The sequence below is a fragment of the Neodiprion pinetum genome, chromosome 5 (genome assembly GCF_021155775.2).
Source record: "Neodiprion pinetum isolate iyNeoPine1 chromosome 5, iyNeoPine1.2, whole genome shotgun sequence".
NCBI classification, from domain to species: domain Eukaryota; kingdom Metazoa; phylum Arthropoda; class Insecta; order Hymenoptera; family Diprionidae; genus Neodiprion; species Neodiprion pinetum.
In genome coordinates this window covers 17,390,213-17,414,662 of record NC_060236.1, presented here as the reverse complement: position 1 = coordinate 17,414,662, position 24,450 = coordinate 17,390,213, and the positions used below count along the sequence as shown (strand labels likewise).

The following is a 24,450-nucleotide window of genomic DNA, read 5'->3' as shown; positions in this document are numbered from 1 at the left end:
GATCGGCCAGGGGGTAGACAAAAATTCGGGTTTGTTTAAAAAATCCCAGATCCTCAAAATAACCTGGGTAAAATTGAGGTGGATTCATTAAATCTTTGTGGTGCTTTTTTGTTTAGCTCTCATTGAACATGGAATTAGTGAGATAACCCATTTGGTTATTTTATTAACTGATGATCAATATTTTAGTGTATAGATCAAATCACACTGTAAACAATTTGGGGTTTCTGCAAATACGCTCCTACAGTTTTCGTCTAATAGGTGTTCAGAAAATACTACGAAAGAGTTCACGCTCATGTTTATTACTTTCAAATATAGTTACTATAAGGTACTATTTCACGGTCAGTCGTTCACCTTGTCGTTTTTTCAATGCATAAACTCATATAATCTAAAAATATATGCTTTTCGTCATTTTTAAAAAGCAATATCAAAAGAGGAAAAAAACATTTGTTTTATACTGCGTTTTTTGAGGTGGTTTTTTCGGTTGAAACCCAGTGGGTTCAACATAGTACTTCTTGGATTTCTGAGTAATGGTTTCACGGCATTCAACGCAAGTTTTCATTTCGCATAAGATCGCCTCAATGTTCCAGAATAAAGTGAATAGCTGAATAGATGAACTGTGTATATAAATGCATTTCTAAGGCCGAGTCTCGTTAGGATCGCATCACACGTTGATGTCAAAGTGTCTTACGAGGCGGAATCATACTCGCACTGAAAAAGAAAGTGAAACCTTGGAAACTTATCATTCTCTTACAGCCCCAGGGGAGGTAGGAGAGAGAAGGGATGGCTGTATGGAGAGTGAAGAGCGATTCCATTAGACCGGGCGGAATAACGCCGCAAGAGCGATAGCGCAAGACTCGCTGTTCTCTAATTGTCCCGATCCAATTATTTTCGAGTTGGGGCTTGCGAGCTGAGCTCTCAACTTTTGCGCCAAAGCGCAACTCGTCCTATGAAACTTGGGTAAAACCCGTCTCGACATCCTAAAACTCATTCTGCAGAAATACGCTGCAGTTTCTTACCATGGAAGAGGATGGTAACAAACGAAGGTCACGCAAGAAAGACGCTGTATTAGAAAAAAACCTTTTTTCCTCGCGATTGCGCGAAAGCTTGATAGTAAAAAGTTCAAAAGTACTGTTTTGTCCATTGAAAATAATTATGCAGTTCTTTGAAACAGTCGAACGGTCTGCGCCGAAAATTGGACAAACACTGAGAGAAATTTTAGTTCCGGTAGAAAAGGAAAATTAGTTTTGTAGTTACTTCCAGAAATTCTAGTATCCGTTACTATTCTTTCTCATTACGATCACTGTTACTATATTTTCTGGCAACTGTTGCGAAAATTTAATGCTTGTGCAACAATAAATTGACGTTAAAGCCTTAATTGTTTAACTAAAAAAGTAGAGTAAACCGAAGAAACTGATCTTGCGTTGCAATTACCAAAAAAGGATCGACAATAGCGCAAAATGGCTACGCGTACCTCGTTTTTCGTAATTCCAACAATATTGAAACAGTTTTTTTTTTAACGATACCTGTTTTACTAAATTTTTCTAGTTACTGTAACAAATGAAATTTTTCTCAGTGTATTGTACTATTTCGTGGTCAATGTTATATTAATATGTTTTTTTTACTAATTATTAAAGAAACCATTTGGTATAGTTGTACAGATGTCAACAGCAATTGTTATTGGCATTACCGCTAGCCTGCGGTCACTGGTCACTTTTGCAAACGTTACGGTGACAATTGTTGATTAGTGATTTTACTGTTCGAACAATGTCGAGAAAACCATTTGAAATGATTGTACTGATGTCAAAAGCAATTGTTACCAATAATTTCTATTATAACTGGTCACTGTCGCTAACATAACAGTCTGCCAAGTTACAGTGACGGTTGTTGAGTAGTAATTTTATTGTACGTAACTATTGAGGAAATCATTCGGAATGATTGTACCAATGTCAACGTGAATTGTTATCAATACCAATTGTTGTTGCTGGTGATTGTTGCCAGAAAAAACAATCTGCCGAATTACTATAATAACGACCGAATTGTTGAATGCTAATTTCGCAGTACGAGTACAAACGACACGTTGAGAAACGTTTGCAACTGATTTAAGGCACTTGTACATCCATCCAAATCTTATGATATAACTAACCACTGGTGAACGACAATTCACTATCGAACATTGGTCCAATCGCTATAATCACATTTGGAGGATTGTTCTTAGTTGATGGCGGTTAATTTAATGATATATTGAAATTGATGATCACACCATTGAAAGAATTCGAATAAAAGAGATGTAAGATCAGGAATATTAAATTCTCCGTACGCCGTAGCGTCGAGGTTTGAATTTCTTAGGATGGCAAAAGATACGGTGCCTCGTATTCTCTCTTTCTTTCTCCTTCTTCTTCTATACACGCACACAGGTAAATGTGAATACATACCGCCGAGAACAAGGAACCAGGAACCGGAAAAAGCGCCCGCCAGAGAAGGAACTTGCTTGACGGGTTTCTTGTTGGTTTTCGAGGACGGTGTCGCGCCTTGACGATGTCGTGGCTTTGGCTCGGCACTCCGGCCGCCGCACCGGTAGTCGAACTCGGCGAATCTTAATCGTCCACACTTAACACGGTCTTCGGTCACGCGTTCACCTCTCCGCTGTACCTTGCACTGATAATCGTCAAGGGAGATGAAGAAGGAAAAAAATAAAACAAATAAGAACGAGAAGAGTTACAGGAGAACCAGAAACGGAGATGGAGCGAAGAAAGGGCTCGGCTTGCACAATTTTGCGCCTGCACGTTATATCCATCGTTATCCGACTTGTTCGAAAAAAATTGGTCCAATCGATCGGAACTTGCTCGAGTTATTAAAATTCGATCAAACATTTACGTGGCCTGAGCAAATCGTTTAGTTATCTACTGCAAATTTTAGTCGGAACCTATCAAATGATCGTTAGTTGAGTGACAGATGTATTATGTTTCTACAAATAATTTGGTTGGTCGTATATCGTGATTTTATAGAATCCACCGAATCTCTGGTTTTATGGCAGTGAGTATTATGCAATTAATTAAAGTAGATGTTTCAATCATTGGATTACTAATTTCAATCAAGTATTTGTAAACTGATTTGGAGCTATTGCTCATTTCAATGAGAAGCCGATCTCCCAAGTATGTATACACTAATTAGTGACAAATTTATTGATCATCATTTAATGTTCCGTTTGACATGTAAGAATGCTGTTTGCTTTCCTATTAACGGATGAGCAATGTGAGTTTTCCTGAACCACACGGTGAATGCGTTAGTAAATGATCAGAAACAAGTCAATGACTGATTCAATTGACGGATGAGTTACTCTTGAAGCCAGTGATCCAGCGATTTTTACTCTCTGCGCATTTTTTAGTGTCTTGTGTTATAGTTCAATGTCATGAAATCCACCGAAGTCTTGTGAAACATGTTCGAATCAGACAAAGACCCATCTAATATTCAACACTCCATTCAACAGAAAATACCGTAAAATGACTTGGAATCATGTCAATTTTTTTTAAATATTGACCCCCAACTTCGTTCACTCTTTGATACCTCATTGATCACACGAAGTCTTATGAAATCAAGTGAACTTCAGTCAAGTCTTATTTAAAGTTCTACGAAGTGTTGAAGTTCATTATCGCAATTTTCCAAAACGATAAAGCTTTGTTTTAACGAAGCATTCAAGCTGCCAGACAGTGAAGGCAAGTAGTAGCGGGAAGTAAGGGTCGGACTTTGGTAACCACAGGTTACCGAATGCGAGATACTTTCGCGTATATTATACACTGACAATGAATCCCTGAGCTTGGGTACGCACAGTGGCTTGTAAGTACGGTATACTTACCTGCGTGACATGTGATTAACGCCATTTATTCAACTCCACCTTGTCCAGCAGCCGCGATGAAGTGTACGGACAATGTGACCGGCTTGGATTATGACAGCATATTATATGGACAGTACTGAAAGGCCTTGCCGGTAGTAAAAGAAGCAGGATTCACTAAAGAAATTTAGTGCTTTCACCAAATCGTTACGATTGAAGGACTTTTTTTTCACTGAAATAAATGGAATAACTCTAAATCAACTGAGCATTTCGTTGCGACACTGAGAATCCAATGATTTTTTGAATGAATTATTTTGTCGTAAGTACATACGGTTTCATTGTACAATTAAATACTTTACGGAAGTCACTCAACAAACAATTTCCTCAATTCAAATAAATATGTGTTTCGTCAAAGGGCAAGGCGAGAATTGGATTCATTCTAGCTAATTCGAGTTGATTGGAAATTCACTTGGGCAATGTACTCTTAGAGACTCAAGTAAATGCCACTGCACTTCGATTCAAATCTGACGTACCATCTCTCTAATTTTTCATAAATTAAATGGTTCCAATATTTATTGCAAATTTCAATATTTTTTCTGCAGACTTCCATTGCTCGGATTTTATTGAGATTCGAGTCAAAGCGGATTTTTCATTCATCTTCGTGCTTAGTATTATTGATATATACTAAATGATGCATGGTTGTATAGAATCTCAACCTTGATTTATGATATCTCAATTGTAGTTTGTACCATTTTTATGGTTCCATAAACTTTCAATGAAGTCTGTGCACAACTTTTACGTACCATGTATTTGTTCCAGTAGAAGTGGATATCGTGTTTCCTGAAAAGGAGTCTTCTCTACTTAATCCTTTGCGGGCAGTGATATTCCGAGCATGACAAGTCGTTCTATGCGGTTTTTTCAAATTTTTTCTGCAAATGAAGCAATAAGAATCGAGGTTTTAAGCTTTTGAGACTTCAAGATAGTTAATAAACATAACGAATTGTTTTTTTCTTTTTTTTTATTGCTAATTTAACAATCGATACCAGCAATTGAAGGTTGAAAAATGTGTTTTTTTATGCATTAAATTGCTTGATGACGAAAAAAGTTTATAATGTCCCCTAAAAAAATTTATGAACTAGGAAAAAACGAAACATTCAGTAGAAATGTTTTCGGATTCCTATGAAATTTGGTACAGGAGGGTATTTTCAATGGATCATTATGAATTCGTCATGAGAATTTTCATTCGAAGTCGAATCTACTGAACGGATTTCGATGAAATATAATACGAGATGATTTCTTTGGTCACCGATCACGAATCCATCATAGAGATTGCGATTTCATGGCTGTCCACGGATGAATTACTCAATTATTTGGCTACCGGAACTTCAAAAACGACAGAAAGAAACTACGAAAAATGGAGCTAGTACATTCCAACGTGCACATCGTTAGCTTTGGGTAATTCTGAGAGAGTTGACGTGGTTTTCAGAAAGCTAATATTTACGATATGTTATGAAAAATAGATTGAACTACAAAAGAAAAAAAAATAAATAAAAAAATAATAATCCAATTCTAGATTACCATAGTAACAAAAAATCGGCAATTTGTCTGTGGACAGCCATGGAATCGAAATTCTGATGACGGATTCCTGATCAGCGACCAAAAAACCAATCCTATATCAACTTTCATCCGTATGGCAGATTTGATTTCGCACCCAAATTAGAATGAACATGGCAATTTCCACAGTTGACAGCCATGAAATCGAAATTCTGATGATTGATTCGTGATCAGTGATCCAAAAAATCCCCCTGAACCAAACTTCATCAAATTCCATTCGGTAGATATATTATGCCTCTGAAAAGATTAAATTCCAAGTGGTTTTTTTTCCCATTTTAAAGACCACGATGATATTTTTAATGGATTTTGTGGACAGTTGATGGGTTCCCATATATTTATCTTTCAGCGAAAGTTTTGTGTTTACTAAACGGAAACCGTCCTCACTTGCATACCAAGTATAGATTTTACTACTTTTATGGTGATGGTAACATTTTCAACGGATAACCCCGTCTTAGAATGAAGTTTGTGAACAACCCTACTAGCGTCGTCTTCAGATCCATCAAATTTGAGAAGAATGCGGGAAGTTTCTCCACAGAGTCAGTACAGAGTCTTTCCTGACAGTAACTTTTTGCCATCTGACAACAGACTTATGTAAGATTTTGAATAATGCAGATTTTGATGTTAGACCCGCAGTCAAATGTGGAGGTAGACACGTCGAGTCTGCAGTTGCAGCCTATAAGTAGACATACCTCAGAACGCTACTAGTAAAGACTCAGATACATCATACTTTACTACAAATGGAAGTACTGTGCTTTCGCAAAAAGAAAACTTCCTTACTTGGAGTCGGAATGTTTTTTCACCAGATTATACGAATGTTTTCCTGATATCCATAATTTCCAAATAAGGGTAAGACCGAAACAAGGTACCATTCTAACTTCGATCCTCCACAAGTCCAATGCGAAAAGCGTACCGTATCCACTGAACGTATTCCCAGACATCAAAGTTCACCCCAAGAGAAATCATCTCGAGTAGGTATTATACTTTTACCCAGTTGAAGGAATCTATACCAGGGGAATAAGGAATGGCGTCGTGAGTCGCGGGTCATGCGCATGCCACCTGCGTAAGACCAGCGCCATGCGTAAACTCACTCAACACACTCATAGCCACGAACATCAGTGCCTGAAACCCACCCACTCGATGCTCCCTGAAATGGATTATACGTATTCTTCATGGTCGGTTGGGCGGGGCAACAGGAAGCTGGCGGGCGGTCTGGATGCACGGTACATTACACGTACAGGGTACATGTGACGGAGGGAAGTTGATCCCTAGGGGTGCGCGAAAGTGAATCTGATCCCGGTCGTCATGGCGACCGCCACTCTTCGTGGGCTCCCTGAGTATGAATACCTACATCTGCATTTGCGGAATCGGGGGACGGGGCTCGTCGAGACTGACGGAATCAATGGCGGACGCCTGCGAAACTGGCGTACCCTACTTTTCACTTTTTTAATTGCGCGACCTGAAGCGGCGGGGCAACTTGGCGCAGTACGCGAGCTCCTCGCCTTAATGACGAGCAAAGAGGGACCGGGGAAAGAAGGGAGATGGGGAATTCATGCAGCGATCGATTCTCCGTCTCTCCGCCCATGTATTTCGGAATTCTTCACCGTTATCAGCATCAACGTTGCGTCAATCGCCCATTGCTGGAAATTCGGGGATCATGAGTCGAATGTGCTTTTGCACTGTATTGTAATCGAATATACTCAGCATGTATTGGGACAGTATCCGTGGGACAGAACTTCATGGAAATAGGTAACGCGAACTTTCCTTCCTTGTTGTGTATAGGATTGAAAAATTATTGAATACATGTACATTGTACATGGATACATGAGTCAAATTTGTATTTTCATCGTCTTGAAGACATTTATTTTTGCTTTATTTAGCCTCTAGGATTTTTTTTTTTTTTTTAATTCAAGTTTCTACTGGCTACTTATTTTTTTGTTCAAAAGCTCTCATTTTGGGAAGTTCACTCTTGGATTCGAATTCAACTTGCGCCTCTAGGAAGTTACACGAAATAAATAGTTACAATTATTAATAATCATTAGGAATCTCACTATGGTTCCTGCAGGCACGAATTGCTGAGATTTTATTGAGAGTCGAGTCAAGGCAGTTTGTTTATTTCTCCTTAAATAGATGTTATTGAAAAGAAACTTTTTTGTGGTTCGTTCGATTTGTCGATCTCTGAAAGGAACCTTCGTATCGTAAGAATTTGTTCCGAAGTTTGGGAGTTTCCAAAGAACAGCTAACAACACTCGGTTAAGATGCTGTCTGTCTATTCGTTGTACGAAAAAATCTGAACACATTTGAAATCTGCAACCACAATTCGTGTCTGGAAAAAGCGTCTGAGAGCAAATTACAATGACAATGGGATTGGTATTTCGTCATTGGACATTGCCAAAAGGCAAAAGAATTAGAATTAGAAAAAGAAACTCCAGATCAAAATACTAGTGGCCAAAAAAAAAAAAAAAAATGCAAGCCGTCTCCAAAAGAACAGAACTTTATATAGACATAAGACTTGTTTTGCTACTTGCAAATCATTATTCATCTCGATCTGCATTCGCCAGCAATAATTTGAATCGTAGTTTACTTGGCATTGTAATAAAATTATTCAAATACTCCGTTGTACCATGCATGTTCAGTAAATTATTCTCATTGAAAGAGAATAGCGCAAAGAATTTTTGAAAGAAATCGACTTTCAAATTACAGCCTGAATCAGATTGTACACAAGATGTGCTCCTTCGTTTCTCTTTCTTCCCCGGCCTTTTTCTTCGTCCCTTAATAATCTGGCGAGGAGGTAGAAGAAGGCGGCCGACACTTAAGCGATGGATTCTAGCTGGGCGTTGAGCTGCGGGCGTCGCAAGATTCGGGACCCACGAACTTCCGGTTTTTCGGTGCTTTGCGGCGAAGCGCCCCGCCCAATTCTGTTACGGTTTTTGAACCCTACTGACGAACGGAGAACCGTTACCAGGGAAACAAGTCCCGGGCTTACACCCCTCGTCACACCCTCGTCATGATGGCTGCTTGCCTTTACCGCGCGTCGATACGCGGCCAAACCTAACCTAACCTAACGACCTTAACTGCGCATGAGCGCCGTGGCGGCGCTGAAAGAGGTGAAGTACGAACTGCAGTTGCCGTTGATTTTCTATCGTACGATCCATTCCACTAATTATCCCTGGACTATTCGGCGCCAAATTATCCATTTTGCCGAAATTTTAATATCTTTTTTTCGTGTACTGGCATGCAAAATTCCTTTAAATTTCAGAACTCCAGCTTTTTCAGTTCAGGAGAGGAAACGTGTTAAACGATTTCTTTTTTTTTTTAACTTCGCATAAATCCGTTCTCCCTTCGAAGATTTCCAAATTTTATCTCGAATTCTACATTTTCATCTAGGTGCTCGATGATTTTCAGGATAGAAATTAAGTTTCTTTTCCGGCAAGGTGCTTGTGATTGGATCGTTTCAGCGTGAGCTACAGTTGATTTTAAGAAGTATCATACTTTTTTTCAACGATATTTGTAGCTGGGCAAGTTTCAGAAACGTTTGTCAAGTTAGGTTATTTTGCTACATGTGTAAATGACGGAGATATATTTCGCTGAGACATGAAAAATGTTGTGCCTTTTAAAATCAAGTATATGAGCTCCTGCACAATGATTCAATTTCCAGCATCCTTCCAAAAATATTATTTTACGATGTGAAAAATTTCGATCTGCTGAATTTTGGGAACATCGTGGAAAAACGGTTTTTCACCTTCTTGTTAATAAAGTGTATTTTTCATAGTTACTGAGAATCTAGCCTATAGAACAGATTCGATGATCGGAAGAGAGAGATTTTTCTACAGTAAAACCAACTTGGATCATAATTATTTTTCGACGGTAAAAAATGTAAAAATCAATCCGTCCATAAATTGAAGAATTAATCAATGCGTTTCTGCTAAGCGGTATAAAACCAGAGGTCTAAAGCTTGCAGAATTTTCGCATCTCAGCCACGTACTGTAACATATAGAAACTGTAAAAAAATCGATACTTTGATCCAAGTTTATTTACATGTGATTCATGAATTCGTCTAGATGTAAAAATACGTTCGGACTAAGGACATGATATCATAGTTTGCAATTTAGCTACATATTTCCTTATCCAATTTGAGGTTAAAATTTTGCAAACCCTTACGACCGGAATTGTACAAGGAAATTAATCCCGTGTTTTGTGTAGAAAGAAACAGAACTACACTGAGAAAAATTTCATTTGTTACAGTAACTAGAAAAATTCGGTAAAACAGGTATCGTTAAAAAAACTGTTTAAATATTGTTGGAATTACGAGAAACGAGGTACACGTAACAATTTTGCGCTATTGGCGATCCTTTTTTGGTAATTGCAACGCAAAATCAGTTTCTTCGGTTTACTCTACTATTTTAGTTAAACAGGGCTTTTAACTTCAATTTATATTAGCACAAGCATTAAATTTTCGCAACAGTTACAAGAAAATATAGTAACAGTGATCGTAATGAGAAAGAATAGTAACGGGTACTAGACTTTCCGGTAACAGCTGGAAAACTAATTTTCACTTTGTATCTAGAACTATATTTTTCGATTGTGTTAAAAAATGTAAATCGTTGAGGACCGAGCTGTAACCGGAACTAAAAATTTCTCTCAGTGCAGGGGTCACCATACATCGTACTCTGGTTCTCTGTGTTTTTCGCCTCTCACCCGCAGTCCATACTTTAGGCCTTTGGTGGCGCTGGCTCCGCTATAGCGCTGATCCCTTTGTTTCGCTGCCCCAGCACCCGTGATTTCAAGCCACGTTATACGCTGTATTCGCGAGGGGGTGTAGATCCCAACCACTCTGCAAAATCGGAGATTTTTTAACCGTCTCTTTTTACCCTCTTCAGTCCTTGCCTTTTATTATATGCGTGTAGATATGTATGTGTGTATATATATATATATATATATATGGGTGTGTGTGTGTGTGTGTGTGTGTGTGTTCGAAGCTGCGTCAAAGGGCTGCACGGAGATTTTGCGCGGTGAACACAGTTTCAGGTCAATAATCATTCTCTTCTGCTGATATTTCCACAGATCATATCGTACTTCCACATTTTCGAAGATTTTTTTTTTTTTTTTTTTATGATATGGAAAAACTTGATGCCCGTTATTTTTTCAGGTTCTGTGACTTAGGAATGAAAATTTTATGTGAAACCTGCCACTTTCCATGGTGGATGATAATAAATTATGATGTATTCCGTTCTTGTTTTTCAAAGTTTCATAAATAAAAATTTCATGTAGGTACAATTTATTTTCGGATCGAATCTATCGTTCGAATTTTTACGGTTCATTTACGAAATATCACGACAACGTCTTGTCACGCCTGAACGTGATGCAATTTATTGGTCAACATTGCCGAATTGCTGAGTCAATTGCGAAGAACCGTGTCTGTCAATAAATATACATCCGACGGTCTGAATTCTTATCGCGAGTTTTAGGTTTGCATTTCATTCGTTCGAAAGTTTTTGGTATAAATTTTATTCGTGCCGACGAGCATGGACTCGAATGAAATATTATCACTGCTGACTAATGGAAATAATTCTGAGAAAATTCGAACAGGAAATGGTCAGATGAAAAGTTTTGTAATCGGAACGTGTGAAATAATTCAACTTTGGTACTTTTGGTCCCATTCTAATGTTTTTGGGTTCACTTTGCCGGCGCACCAGATCGTTACAAATTTTCCGAAGACGATTCAAGAAAAGTCCGATTTTAATAAACGTTAACACAATAAGCCCAAAAACATTGAAGTTGCACGAAACATATTAGAATTTAATTATGTCGAACATTCTAATCATCTGAAAACTCATCTCAAATTATTTATATCTTAGCTTGTTTTGTTTGAATTTGCACAGGTTCATTTTTATTACGTAGTAACGATATTTCTTTGTTCGTATTTACAATAATCGGCGAAAATCGCATGGTTGGAGATTTTTTGAACGATCGTTCTTTGTTCAACTGAATTTTCATTCGGCCCAATCAGCCTTACAAAATCGCAAATGAATAAAATAAGAACAAAAAATAACAGATCGTCCGATAGCAAAGAAAAATGACCTACATTTTAATATGCTTCTTTGAAACAAAAATTTATCGTGATGAAATCTTTCATTCCAATTGAATGAAAAACAATTACGCTCCTGATAAGTAAATCATTCAACAGACTTGTATTCAAATAGATAATATTTTCGTTTCAAATAAATCCGGAATAAATTTTATGCCACTGTGTATCTATCAAAAATTAATATATATCGCGAGTTTGCCGCAAATGATGCAAATTATTTCACGAGGTTATCTTCTCTGCTGCATTTTCAACGCCGCCTGCATTCTGCGCTCGTTTGTTTTTGTTCTATTTACTTCTGATCTTTCTACTTGTACTTCATTATCGCTGCAGGGACGCTATAATTAATATCCGAGCACATATGCCCGCGAGGCGTTAATATAAGGAGATATTGCGCCCGCTCCTTTTGCCCCCTTCCAGCTCCGTCCTCCTTCCTCCTTTTTCCACGTTCTTCTTTCTTATTTTTTACCTTCATACAAAGTACGTACGCAGAGTGTTTTTTTCCCCCGCTCTTATGTCTCATTTTTTGTTCATTCTCAAGCATTATCCAAAGTCTTGACGCACCGTGAGCGACGAAGAGGCGTGAACTTGTCTTCCTTTTCCAGCTTCGCATTTCCCTTTTATTCCCTCCGGCTTCTTTGTTCCATCGTCTCTGTAATTCTTGTCTTACAGCGATGTTGTAACCCTTGCGTGAATCGAAATGTAAAAGGGAGAATATAGCAGACCTTTTCTGAGGATCGAAGTAAAACAGTCCAAAGATATCTCACGCAGGAAAAACGCCGTATTGATAATGAAAAGTGAAAGTACATCTACAGCGTAAGTTTCGTGCAATGGAACATGAAAATTGTACAGTAATGTTCGTTAATGGGTTTCCAGTGGTTTACTTTCTTTTATTTTTTTTTTAATCAAAACTGAAACAAGTTTGCTTTGTATGAAAATTTTACGTGTATATGATCAACGTATCGTTGTATTATAAAACTTACGTTGAAATAAAATAACGTTCAATAACACAGATCGAACAAGAGATTGATTCTTCTTAAGTCAGTATTTAAATAAATAAATTTTGATTTTATACATCGAATAATAATACAAAGCTTCATTTATTACTTATAAAGTTTTCTTTCGTCTTTCTGACGTTCATAAATAACACCGGATAACACGATTTTTGAGTTTGTGTTCTGGATGTCAAATTCTTGTTTCTTCCACGTAACTAATAAAAGAAAGAACAGTTTTATTAGATTAAGTTTGCTTTTGTAGAAACCGAAACAATATTTCGGATTTAAAAAAAAATTACCTATTTTCCTCAAACATTTATTGTAAATAACGATTAAACTTTGAAATTGGAATTTTTTAATCAAAGTGATTTAAATGCAAAACTGAAGTTTGTTTAATTGTTATTAACAATAAATATTTGAGAAAATAGGCAATTTTTCTTAAAATCTGAAATATCCATCTGGCTTCTACAAAAGCAAACTTTATCCAATGTAACTATTTTTTCACGTACTAGTTACGTGAAAGAAATAAAAATTTGACATCGAAAACCTAAACCCAAAATTCATGTTCGCCGGTGTAATCCGATCGGCTTAAATTTACAAGTAAAGTTGAGTTTTGGAATTTCATCAGATTAAATATACAAGCCGATAAGTCCGAGAAAAATTTAATACTTCTCCGTATATTTGCACAAGAAAAATCACATCGGTAATAAAATTGCAAGCAAAAATCAGTCAACAGCAGAATAATCTTTAAAAAATAATCACGAACAAAATTTCATTTTTGAATCGAGTTTTTCGGTACCTTGTAAATTCCTTTTGAAAAGTCAATATTCTACACGTTATTTTTGATCTCCTACCTGCATACAGATATGAATTTCATGCAATTTATGGTCGCTGGAAAATTTTAGCGAAACGCGTGTCGGTTTGTAATTGTTGGGATTACAAGGAAATTAGTTAAATCTCGTGGAAAGGTGCGATTAAATATCGAAAAACGGATATCGCGACGAAACTACGGGGGTGCTTACCCGCGGTTCGTGGTTGGCAACAGCTATTATATACTCATTTTGTCACGTGACGCCTCTCCAAGGGTTCCGGTATTGATTATGCCGCCTGCACGGCAACGCCCAGTCGCGGCCATTTTTCTTGCAATTAGTGGATTCGCATTTAATTAGCGTACTTAGCCTCTCGGCGTGCCTACGTTATACGACTTGGGTTCGACGTGTTTTCTGAGATCTCGAGGCATAATAATAATAATCCGTACGCAACGACGCCCCTTTCTATATATATGAGGTATTCCATGCCAACTGAGAGGACATTTTCCCTGACCCCCGCCAATCTGATTCATTATTTTTTATACGATTCTACAACCTAAAAAAAGCGCTCACCATTTTTTTCAGATTTTTCGTGCCAATAGTCCGTTTTTAAAAAATGTTACAAACCCTTTTACGGTCCTGTAAAAAAAAACGCCATTTTTCATTTTGTTTTACAAAAATTCACATAATTTCTGGGTCCCAAAACAAACATTTTGAGCCATAGTTCAGAGTGGAGAATTGATTATTTGTATTTTTTAAGTATTATTTCAGAGGGATAATTTTTCATATTTTGTACGTATACAAAACATATGTTATGTTTGTAATATTTTTTAAAAAAGAATGGTTAAGACGAAAAATCTGAAAAAAATAGTGAGTTCGTTTTTTTAGGTTATAGAATCATATAAAAAATAATGAAGCAAATTGGCGGGGTCAGGGAAAATGTCCTCTCAGTTGGCATGGAATACCTCATATGTATATATATGTATATGTAATATAATTCTATATAATAAATAATACATTATACGAAGTATAATAACATCCGTGTATGCGCGTGTTGAGCGTCGAGACGTTACGAGGATCGCCGAGATTAATTTACTCGTTGGTTTGAGGAGGCTGGTCGGCCAAAAATCCATACCTTTCAATTTAATTTTACCTGGAGATATTCGTACATGACATTCGGTATTTACGAATGATTATTGTTGTATAAAACTACGAGGATCCCTCTGACAGTACAAGAATGGAAGATAATTGACTTGCCACTGAGAGAAAATTTTAGTTCCGGTTATCGCTCAGTCCTTAACTGTTTTTGTTTTTTACCACAATCGAAAAATTTAGTTCTAGGTACAAAATGAAAATTAGTTTTGCAGCTGTTCTCAGAAAGTCTGGTATCCGTCACTATTCTTTCTCATTACGATCACTGTTACTAGATTTTCTTGCAACTGTTGCGAAAATTTAATGCTTGTGCAAATATAAATTGACGTTAACTAAAAAAGTAGAGTAAACCGTAAAAACTGATTTTCCGTTGCAATTGCCAAAAAAGGATCGACGATAGCGCAAAATGGTTACGCGTACCTCGTTTTTCGTAATTCCAACAATATTCAAACAGTTTTTGTAACGATACCTGTTTTACTGAATTTTTCTAGTTATTGTAACAAATGAAGTTTTTCTCAGTGTGTAAACAAAAGTTTAAATATCGAAATTTTCTGGAACGCGTTTTTTTTTATAGCTCGTTGATATCTTTGAATATTTTATTCTTCAACATTATGATTAACAAATGGCAACATTGAACTATCCGAATGACTTCGGAAAAAACAGTTTTTCGAATAAAAATAGCCATCGTGTAGTTAAATCTAACGAATCTGCTAGATTTTCAACAATTTCGAAGCGTTTCGAAACGAAGCATCGATATTCAAGCTTGCATTTGTAATTCCAGATCTTCGTATTTTCATATTTTTAGGAGAATCTTCGTAGCTGACTAATATACTAATTCGATAAATACTCGGCCTCATCGTAATAAGATCCTTAGTGCAAAGTATCGTATTACGGCTGATCAACCTCTTTACGAAAAGGGAAAAAATGATTCGATATCGATGAATTAAAAATGTTTGAAAATCAATTATTTGTTTCATCGTTCGATATTTTGATAAATAATTCCTATCGGTTCATCGGTGCATGTAACTGTGAATCGCAAATATTGCCAGCGAATGTTGTTTGGAAAATAATCGTGCGAAGAAAGGAGTTGAACACGATTCGCTTCTAATTCGCTTCTAATTTCTCCCCTGAAATTTTCAACCGACGATCTTAAAGTCGCTAGACATTTCAAATCGAATTCCTCCGCATCGATCGTAGCATGATCACGCATGCGTATATCATCGCTTCTTCTCAGCTAATGGGCGAGGTTCACAATCAGTAATAAATAATTGCCCGTGCATGCACGTTACAATCATCGCCGGTCATATTTTCATTTATTCAATTTAAATGTAAATCGCGGATATCACTCTCCGAGCTTTTAATTTGCAAATGATGATCGGCACGGCTCTTGCTCTTTATACATATATATATAAAGTCATGCAATATCTATAAATAAAATACGGCATGCTGCTTCTTTCCTCCTCCTCCTCATCCTCCTCATCCTCCTTCACATCGTCCTGCAGCCTTCTGCCGTTGCACATGTCGAGTCGTCGTGCGTACTTAGGCCTTACAGATCCTACGCACACCAAGCTGCGTCCAATGACACGTGAGAATTATACGGAAACCGGTTAACACGATCAGAAACACGCAGACTGAACATCCGAATGTACATCGACCATATTTCACCGTCGTTATAATCTCTTAATCGCGCATTTCCGGGCATTTTTCTTCCTCTCCTTGGGTTAATTTTTTTTATTTTTTATGCGCAATTTTTCACCTTTTTCTTTCCAGACTGGTACTTTTTGATTTTTAGCGGAAATCTTTGTACAGATTTTTCATCGCAAAGAATCAAGCCTCGCAAAACCTTGCCTCGTAATCCTACGCGGGAATACGTTTGATTTTTTGCTACAATTTTTACTCCGAAAAAAAAAAAAAAAAATCAAATTTTATAGCTGTTTTTAAATTTCAATACTAATTTCAAAAATACTAGGATGAATAATTGTTATAACAATTGTATACAAACATTAATTATTGTTGTGATGAGTTTTCTTCGATATTAATTTCTCATCATTTTCGATAGCAAGAACTGAAAAGCGTGAAAAAAGGAAGAAAATATCTTTGAAACATCCCCGATTTCTGTTTTCATTACATTCCGAAATTTTTTATCTGGTTAATTTTACTGATGGTTACTAGAAGATTTCAGTATAAAATGATTATTGTATAGAATATCATTCGTTTGACGGGAAAATGTGGTTTAATTAACTATTGAATGTTATTATACAGTAATCAATGCTGCTTTTATTGGTTACTGCAACACCAAATCTGTTCGTTTCGTTTACCATATGTTTTCAGTTAAACAAGGCTTTGGTGAAAATCAGGTTATGGAAAAAAATGTAAACTATTAAATATCGCATAGTAACTATAACCAGCAATTTTTCTTGACGCACCTAATTTCTATTTATTAAATGACCTTCTTTTTCAATTCTTCTGTTTCAGGTAAGATTTTTGTCTGCAGAGATATCTAATTGCCGGAAGAAGATTTTTCGATAAAGGGACAAAGTTAGTCATTTTCTGGTTACAGTTACAAAACGCATCTCTATTTCGTACCCGGAACTATATTTTTATTTAAAAAATTAATTTTTATTGAAAAAAAAAAAAATTAACACTCCAGGATTGGAAAGCAACCACAAGTAAAAATTTCTTTTAGCCTGCCTTTATTTTATCCCCAGGCTTCCACATCTCCTTTCAACACTAATTTACATACTTTAAATAAATACATACGATATACATTGTCTATAGACGCTGCATATTTCTGTTATAGGAGCTGTAAGTAGATTCGAAAAATAAATTTGTAGTAACGGCTTTTCTATCTACATCCAATATTTCACGTACCAAATTTCATCGTAGCGGATGAGTTCCATTCGAAATTGAAGTCGACTAAAATTCAAGGTTCATTCATGCGATTTCTCCTTCAACAGTTATATTCGACTGAAATTCACGGTTAGTTAGATGATATCGAAATTCTTTATAAGTATTCGACAATCGTGTAAATTCATAACTAATCTTTGATAGCACAGGCCTGCGATGGTTTCCCCCTGATAAAACTGAGTAGTAATTTCGAGAGGTATTAGTTAGGAATGTATGAAAAATATGTTTATAAAATTCTATCACGTAAATTTTCTGAGAAATTTTTTTTTCTTTGTCTGTTTCTTAGTACTACTAGTGTCAAATTCCAATTTCTATGTTAATCACATGTTTTATTGGTAGTGTTGACATTTAAATATTCATCTACCATCACTAGTTGTTGTTTATGGTGATTTTAGGCATACTTAGAGCTACGTAAGTGCGATATAAAAAGATTGAACAGTAGTTTTGAAGAAAGTAGAAAAAGTTATCATAAGTCTTTTTGATTAATCTAGTCTCTAAATTCTTGTTTAAAACTGCTGCTGTTCATTTTACAACTAAAAATTCAGTTTTATGTCAAGTACATTTTACTTTTTCATAAAATTGTGCAATAATTTTGTAAATATGCATATCTTGCATAAAAATAAAATTTTCAGACACGAGATTTCGTGTTCAGTGCTAAATTTGTTGGAATATTTGTACAAGAAAGAAAAAAATTGCCCTAGCATTTCCGCAGAAGGCTGTCGCAGAATCGGATTCTTTGGTCGTTTAAATCGTGCCGCGGTAATATTTTCGTCCGTTGGTCAGGGGAGCCAACTTATTCAAAAAATCTGTCTTTTCACCGTCAAGTTGCGAATTGAAATTATGTTGTTTGGATGACTCGTAGCAGTAATCAGTGATCAATCAGTAAACAATAAAAAGTTTTCCTACCCAATCTCTGAATAAGCTATTTGAGATCTGTTTAAGGTAGCCGAGGTGTTATCTTATCAAATACATTTTTAGACAAGAAAACAAGGAGGATAATACTTCCCGGTGCGAATACCAAAACGGGGTATAATTATTTTTCATTCTCAATCGTTCCGTAAACTTATTTTCAAGCTGAATATGGAAAAAAATATGGACGCCCTTTTGGCTTTAAAATGTTTTTTCAATATTCAATTTGGAAACAAGTCTACGGAACAATTGGGTGTAAAAAGAATTTTGACTTTAGATAGCTCTCTAAACCCAAGAAGGCGAAAAAGCCCTTTTGGCATTAGCACCACGGTTTGTTAATTTAGTTATTCATCCAAGAACACTTATTCGAGAATCATTTCATTGCCGCTGAGCCTGAAATCTTTCCAACTTTCATGAAAATCTGACATAATCATGCATCATAACCTCACTTTTTAGCTTCGAAATTGAGTATTTGCTCTCACCGTTTGGTATCCTAATGTTTTTTGATCAAATTTAGAATCACTATGAAACCCTCAGCGCTGCGCCTCGCTGTTCGGTGATTATACTTTCAAAGATAGATTTATTATTTATAACAACATTTATATTTATACCTTTTTCTCTGCGGTATTCACCCGGTGACTCGGTGTAAAGTTTTTTTACACATGAACGAAAAATGGTCTCTTTTCATGTATTTGAATTTCAAAGTGTTCCACAAAGTGTGTGATTACGTGACGGTGTCACCTTGGCTTATGATGAATTCGCCTCACTTACAAATCCCGCATAAGCTAGGCTTCACGGCTAAAGCTTGAGTTGGCAAGCCTGCAAGAAAATTGTACGACTAAACTCGCGCATGCGCGATTCCGTCCCAAGTGCTTACCGTTTCCTCTCGGTATCTGTTGTAACTCGCGAATGGCGGATCAACGTTTTGAAAAAAAAAAAAAAAAAAAACGAAAAAACGACTACACAAGAGACACTCGTTTCCTGGAACGTCACTAATGCCCGCCCAACGCCCCTCGAACCCAATGATCATAACTCTGGATTGGCCGTGGATGCATGGACACTCGAACTCCGCATGCTGGTTGCGCGATTTCAATCAGCAGCCGATATTCATCATCTCTTCGGGATACGTACACTGAGAGAAATTTTTATTTCCGGTTACCGCTCAGTCCTTAACTATCTTCATTTTTTACCACAATCGAAAAATATACTTCTAGGTAGAAAATGAAAATTAGTTTTCTAGCTGTTACCGGAAAGTCTAGTATCCGTTACCATTCTTTCTCATTACGATCACTGTTACTATATTTTCTTGTGACCGTTTCGAAAATTTAATGATCGCGCAGCAATAAATTAATGTTAAAGCCTTATTTAACCAAAAAGGTAGAGTAAACCTCAGAAACTGATTTTGCGTTGCGATTACCAAAAAAGGATCGACAATAGCGCAAAATGGTTAGGCGTACCTCGTTTTTCCTAATTCCAACAATATTCAAACAGTTTTTTTTTTAACGATACCTGCTTTACTGAATTTTTCTAGTTACTGTAACAAACGAAACTTTTGTCAGTGTAGCTTGCTGTGGGCCAGCCCCGTTTCTAGTCGTAGGTACAACCGATTCTCGGAACATGTAACCTACGCGCATTGCACCCACTTATAATGCGACGGGAAATATGCCGGGCGGGTGTAATTGTACATGCTGTATTCGGTGTGTGTGTGTGTGTGTATTGTAGGTACGTTGAGGATTGTATGGGCACCAGCTGCTCAAACTCGGGTCAGAGACCAGGCGTCCTGCGACTGGATAGGAAAACTTTTTAAGGACGGATCGACTGGACCGTCTGGATCAAAAGTTAGGAAGGGAGAGCCAACAGGTTTAAAAATCTTCGGCAATGTCATTTGTAAAAATGATTGTAAACTCCAATGAAATAACACATCTTTTATGGCGATCATGTATGGCGAAAGAAACTTTTTTTTGATTCAAGTAAATGTGACTTTACTCAATAACCTAAATTTTGTCTCCGAATACGTTTCTGGTTTAATCGAAATAAATCTTTCCCGCCATATTCGATCGCCATGTTCGATGAATTCAACAAATCCTTTCTCTGCGTGTAATGGAAATGAATCTCACGAAATTCGAATGGCACAAGCTACGATATCAACAATTCAATAAGATTTGAACAATTTGAATTCGTTTGAAGATTGCTGAAGAAAAAACGATAAACAATACTCATTGTTTTGAATAAATGGATTCGAAAATCCGTTTTGATAATGCATTTCCAAGAAATATGAGATATATCAACATTTAAGTAATTTTTACTAAACGTGTTGATAAATGTAGTATCAAAGTGAAGAGTAGGTTCATGAATTTTACATTCTATGATTCCTGATCTAAACTTTTCCGTTGTAGAATTATACACAGTGGTGTAGAATTATGATTCTATCAAATTGTGTTTTGCAGAAAGGAGTTTTTTTTTTTATTCAATTTCTCCTTCTTTTTCAATTCAGTCCAATGATTCCAATTTCAAAGATGATTTGCTTTGACTTCCGCATCTTTCCGGATGAGATTAAAAACTATTACCTATAAGAAAAGAATGTTTGTTGAATTGATCAAATTTCGGAATTAAAGTACCATTTTGACATTCGGCTTTATACCAATCAACTAAAATGGTTTACTATCGAAAACAATTAGAAATCAATTTGGAAATGAATATTTAATGATAAAAATTACTGTACTGCGGCGCAACGTTGAAACGGAAATAAGTATTGAGAAATTTACACATTATCGTTAATTATTAATCAGTAGAAGCAGTTTCGTCACGGAATTGACGTCGATATTCGGAGAAATTCAGACCATTGACAAATATTAGAGGTTTTGCTTGAATTTCGAGTACTTTTTGTTTCATATACCACAGAGGTCAGTCAGCGGAGTATAAAAAAAAAAATGTAAAACACGAGTTACCGGTCAATTAGACAAGCCTGCGGTAATTTTTCATTCACCAGACAATCGGGCGTCATTAATATCAATTAAAAGTGAAAAATTCATAGCCGTGTATTACGAGTAGGTATCGTATTTCCGTCTATGGAAGCGGAAAACTATTGTTTCTCCGGATCAATTGTGCCGGGTGAAGTTTCCCCCGCGTTGTTTCGTCACGTGCGTTTGTCCGTCGCTTTAATGCCGGTGAATGTACGAACGATTCGTGAAACCTTCACCTGTGAACTCGTCGCTGCACTCTGGGTGAAATTTTAATAAATTTATCGAATTATGGGAACAGAAGATTCAAACTCTATTTCAATTAATTAATTAGAAAAAGCGGTACACTGAGAGAAATTTTTAGTTCCGGTCACCGCTCAGTCTTTAAATATTTTCATTTTTTACCACAATCGAAAAATGTAGTTTTAAAGTTAATAACGATACAAATATTATTGGTGTTGCTAGAAAATTAGTGTGATCGTAGTTGTGATTAGTAAACTTTCCAATTACAGAGGTATTAAATCTGTCCGCTACATTTTTTTCAGCAACAAAAAATGGGGCGGTGTCAAAGTTCCGAATTTGAAAAGTTCCGAAGGCGCAGAATTCCGAACTTTTTCGTGACGAAACTTAAAGTAAAGAAACAAAACTTCGAGGAATCATCAAAGTTTCGAATGGCCAGAAAACCGACGGCTCAAAGTTCCGAAATGCAAGATTCCGAAAAGTAAAGTTCCGAAAAGCAAAAATTCCAATACAACAAAAAACTCGAAACAAAGTTTATCGAAAATTTTATTTACTACAAATTTGGTTTACACCATTTTTAATGTTTCATTAACCATTAACTATATATTTAGCAATAACCGTGTTAAAGAAAGTTTGACGCGCTATAAATAAAAACCTATGCATTATACAGAAAAAAGTTTCGAATAAAAATGATAGGAAATTTTATCATCCACAAAATCAATTGTTACTACATTTTTGTCGGGTGCGGGTAAAAAATCAGAAAAAAGCCAGTAATCAGAATGGTCTTCATGAAAACAGTGTCACGATGGCTTGTTTTATACTCCTTATTCTTTTCGCACTTTTGGAATTTTGTCTTTTCGGTATTTTGTCCTGTCGGAATTCCGCCTTTTCGGAACTTTGCACTTTTGGAACTTTGTGCGTCGGATTTTCGACCATTCGAAAGTTTGATGTTTCGTCAAAGTTTTGTTTCTTTACTTTAAGTTTCGCCACAAAAAAATTCGGGATTCTGCGCTTTCGGAACTTTTCGGATTCGGAACTTTGACACCGCCCCCAAAAAATAACAGTAACCCAGGAAAAATTTTGCGATCGCAGGTACATAACTCATTTCAATTTCATACCCAGAGCTGTATATTTTTTATGCTATGGTAAAAAATTACCATAGTTAAAATAGTAAAAGATGTTAAACATTCCGCTGAGCGGAAAATACACAGTCGGCACGTATTCAAGTAAATTATAAATCGTTGCGAAGGCGTTTTTGGTGTGTGGAAAATCGCACGGCATTCTTACAACGCAATGTAAGTACAGGTTGAAGTACAAACAGCTTATTACACAGAGCGTTTAAATTGGTGTAAATGTAATTGTTTATGCCGCATAAATTACCTGCGGTTGTTGAGGCAATAACATATTCCTAGAAGCGTTCAGTTATGATCCGCAAAGTACAAGCCGTAACTGTACGTGCTGCAGGTTCGTTTCCGTTGAGCCGATACCATTGCAGCTCATTTTTAGTGCCCGGCATTCGCCATTGCAACAGTTTATAGTTCTCGGCTTATGGATAGAGAAATTCACTCCTGGAAATTGTGAACCGCAATCATCGATTCTTTTACAATAGGTCGGTTAGCTTATTTTTTTATAAACTGAAAACCAGGAGAACGCCGAGGAGTTTGATTCGAAGTAGGTACTAGGAAAATTTTTAGTTTCCTGATCGATTTTGAACGGGTTATTGAAGCAGAGTTCTCTTGTATTCGATTTGAATTTTACGAGGAAAAGTACCTTGGAGAAAAAAAGATGAATGCTGAATATTCACCGTGGCAATAGAAAGAATTCGAACCAGCTTTAACTGTCGCAAAATAAGGCGTTTGAAGTAGCAAAAAATTATTAGATAAACATTTATATCGTTACATTATCTGCAAATACTGTAACTATTGCATGGTGAATAATTTTGTGTCATTGAGCGTAGCAATTTATCTACGATACAATAATTCGTTGATCCGTTGATCAAGAAGTTCTATGGCAAGTTAAAAAACAATGCGAGAATACTTGAATGATCTTCAAATCACGTTTTTCAGATCAATTACTCATTGCCTTTGACTTAACGCTAGCTCGTGGTTCATTACAAAGATGTCGGCAAATGATATGAAAAAATTCATTGTCACATCAACATACCGGTTAGCTGGAAAAAAAATGCATATTCTTAGCATTTTCAAAAATGTTTTCTCACGCGTCAAGCGTCATTATTTTTACGAAATAAATCGATTCCGCTTCCGTGGGATTAAAATTTTCGGTTATTTTTAGCGTCGTGTAGAAAAAACATGTCCCTGACCGTCGTGAAAATATCACAGAGACTCGAAATGGACGAGAGACAAAAATGATATACCTAATTTGACAAACGTAGTGTATCGAGAATGAGCGTAAGTTGGATAGAATGTTAAATTGGCAAGTTTCTGTACGATGTTTCTCGACGTATAGATGTGGGAAAGTTTTTCCTAGAGGAGATAATAACAGCGAGTAGGAAAAGGGAAGGCATTATACTTGTAAGTAGGGTGTGAAATAATTCCGGGTTACCCAATTAATTTAAACGCATGGCTACCTGTAATGGGCAAGATACTTACCGCGTGGGTGTTACATAGGTGTGTTTAAAAATATATTACAGCATTATATACAGCGTGCCGGTGTACATAATAATACGCCGGTATATTAAATGTAATTACGCAACCCGCGGACCACATCGGGCCACGTAATTAGGATAACTTAATTACCGCAGGCTAGACACACGTGTACCTTTGTATCTGTAATCCACTTACCGGTTTCACCTTACAGAAGCGTTTCGAATTTGAATCACGTATCCGAAATTGATTAATGTCCATGGGCGAGGTTCCGTAATCTACGAGTGGTCCAGCTTCCTAGATCGGTATATTAATTACTAGATTTAATCGCTCGCCGCCGCACAGCTGCA

The 24,450-nt window shown here is 36.5% G+C and overlaps 1 protein-coding gene across 3 annotated transcripts in view; it reads left to right on the top strand.

The window, feature by feature from the left end:
* The window catches only part of LOC138190951 (UPF0489 protein C5orf22 homolog), a 243,378-nt gene that overhangs the window by 67,192 nt on the left and 151,736 nt on the right, over positions 1–24,450 (top strand). The window contains exon 4 of one of the 3 annotated variants that reach the window (XM_069135914.1): positions 16,957–17,074. The exons of the other annotated variants lie outside the window; for them this stretch is intronic. Coding sequence (XP_068992015.1) covers positions 16,957–16,960 — 4 coding nt within the window. The 3' untranslated portion in view covers positions 16,961–17,074. Of the gene's footprint in view, positions 1–16,956; positions 17,075–24,450 lie in introns of those variants that run through there. 3 annotated transcript variants of the gene reach the window in all.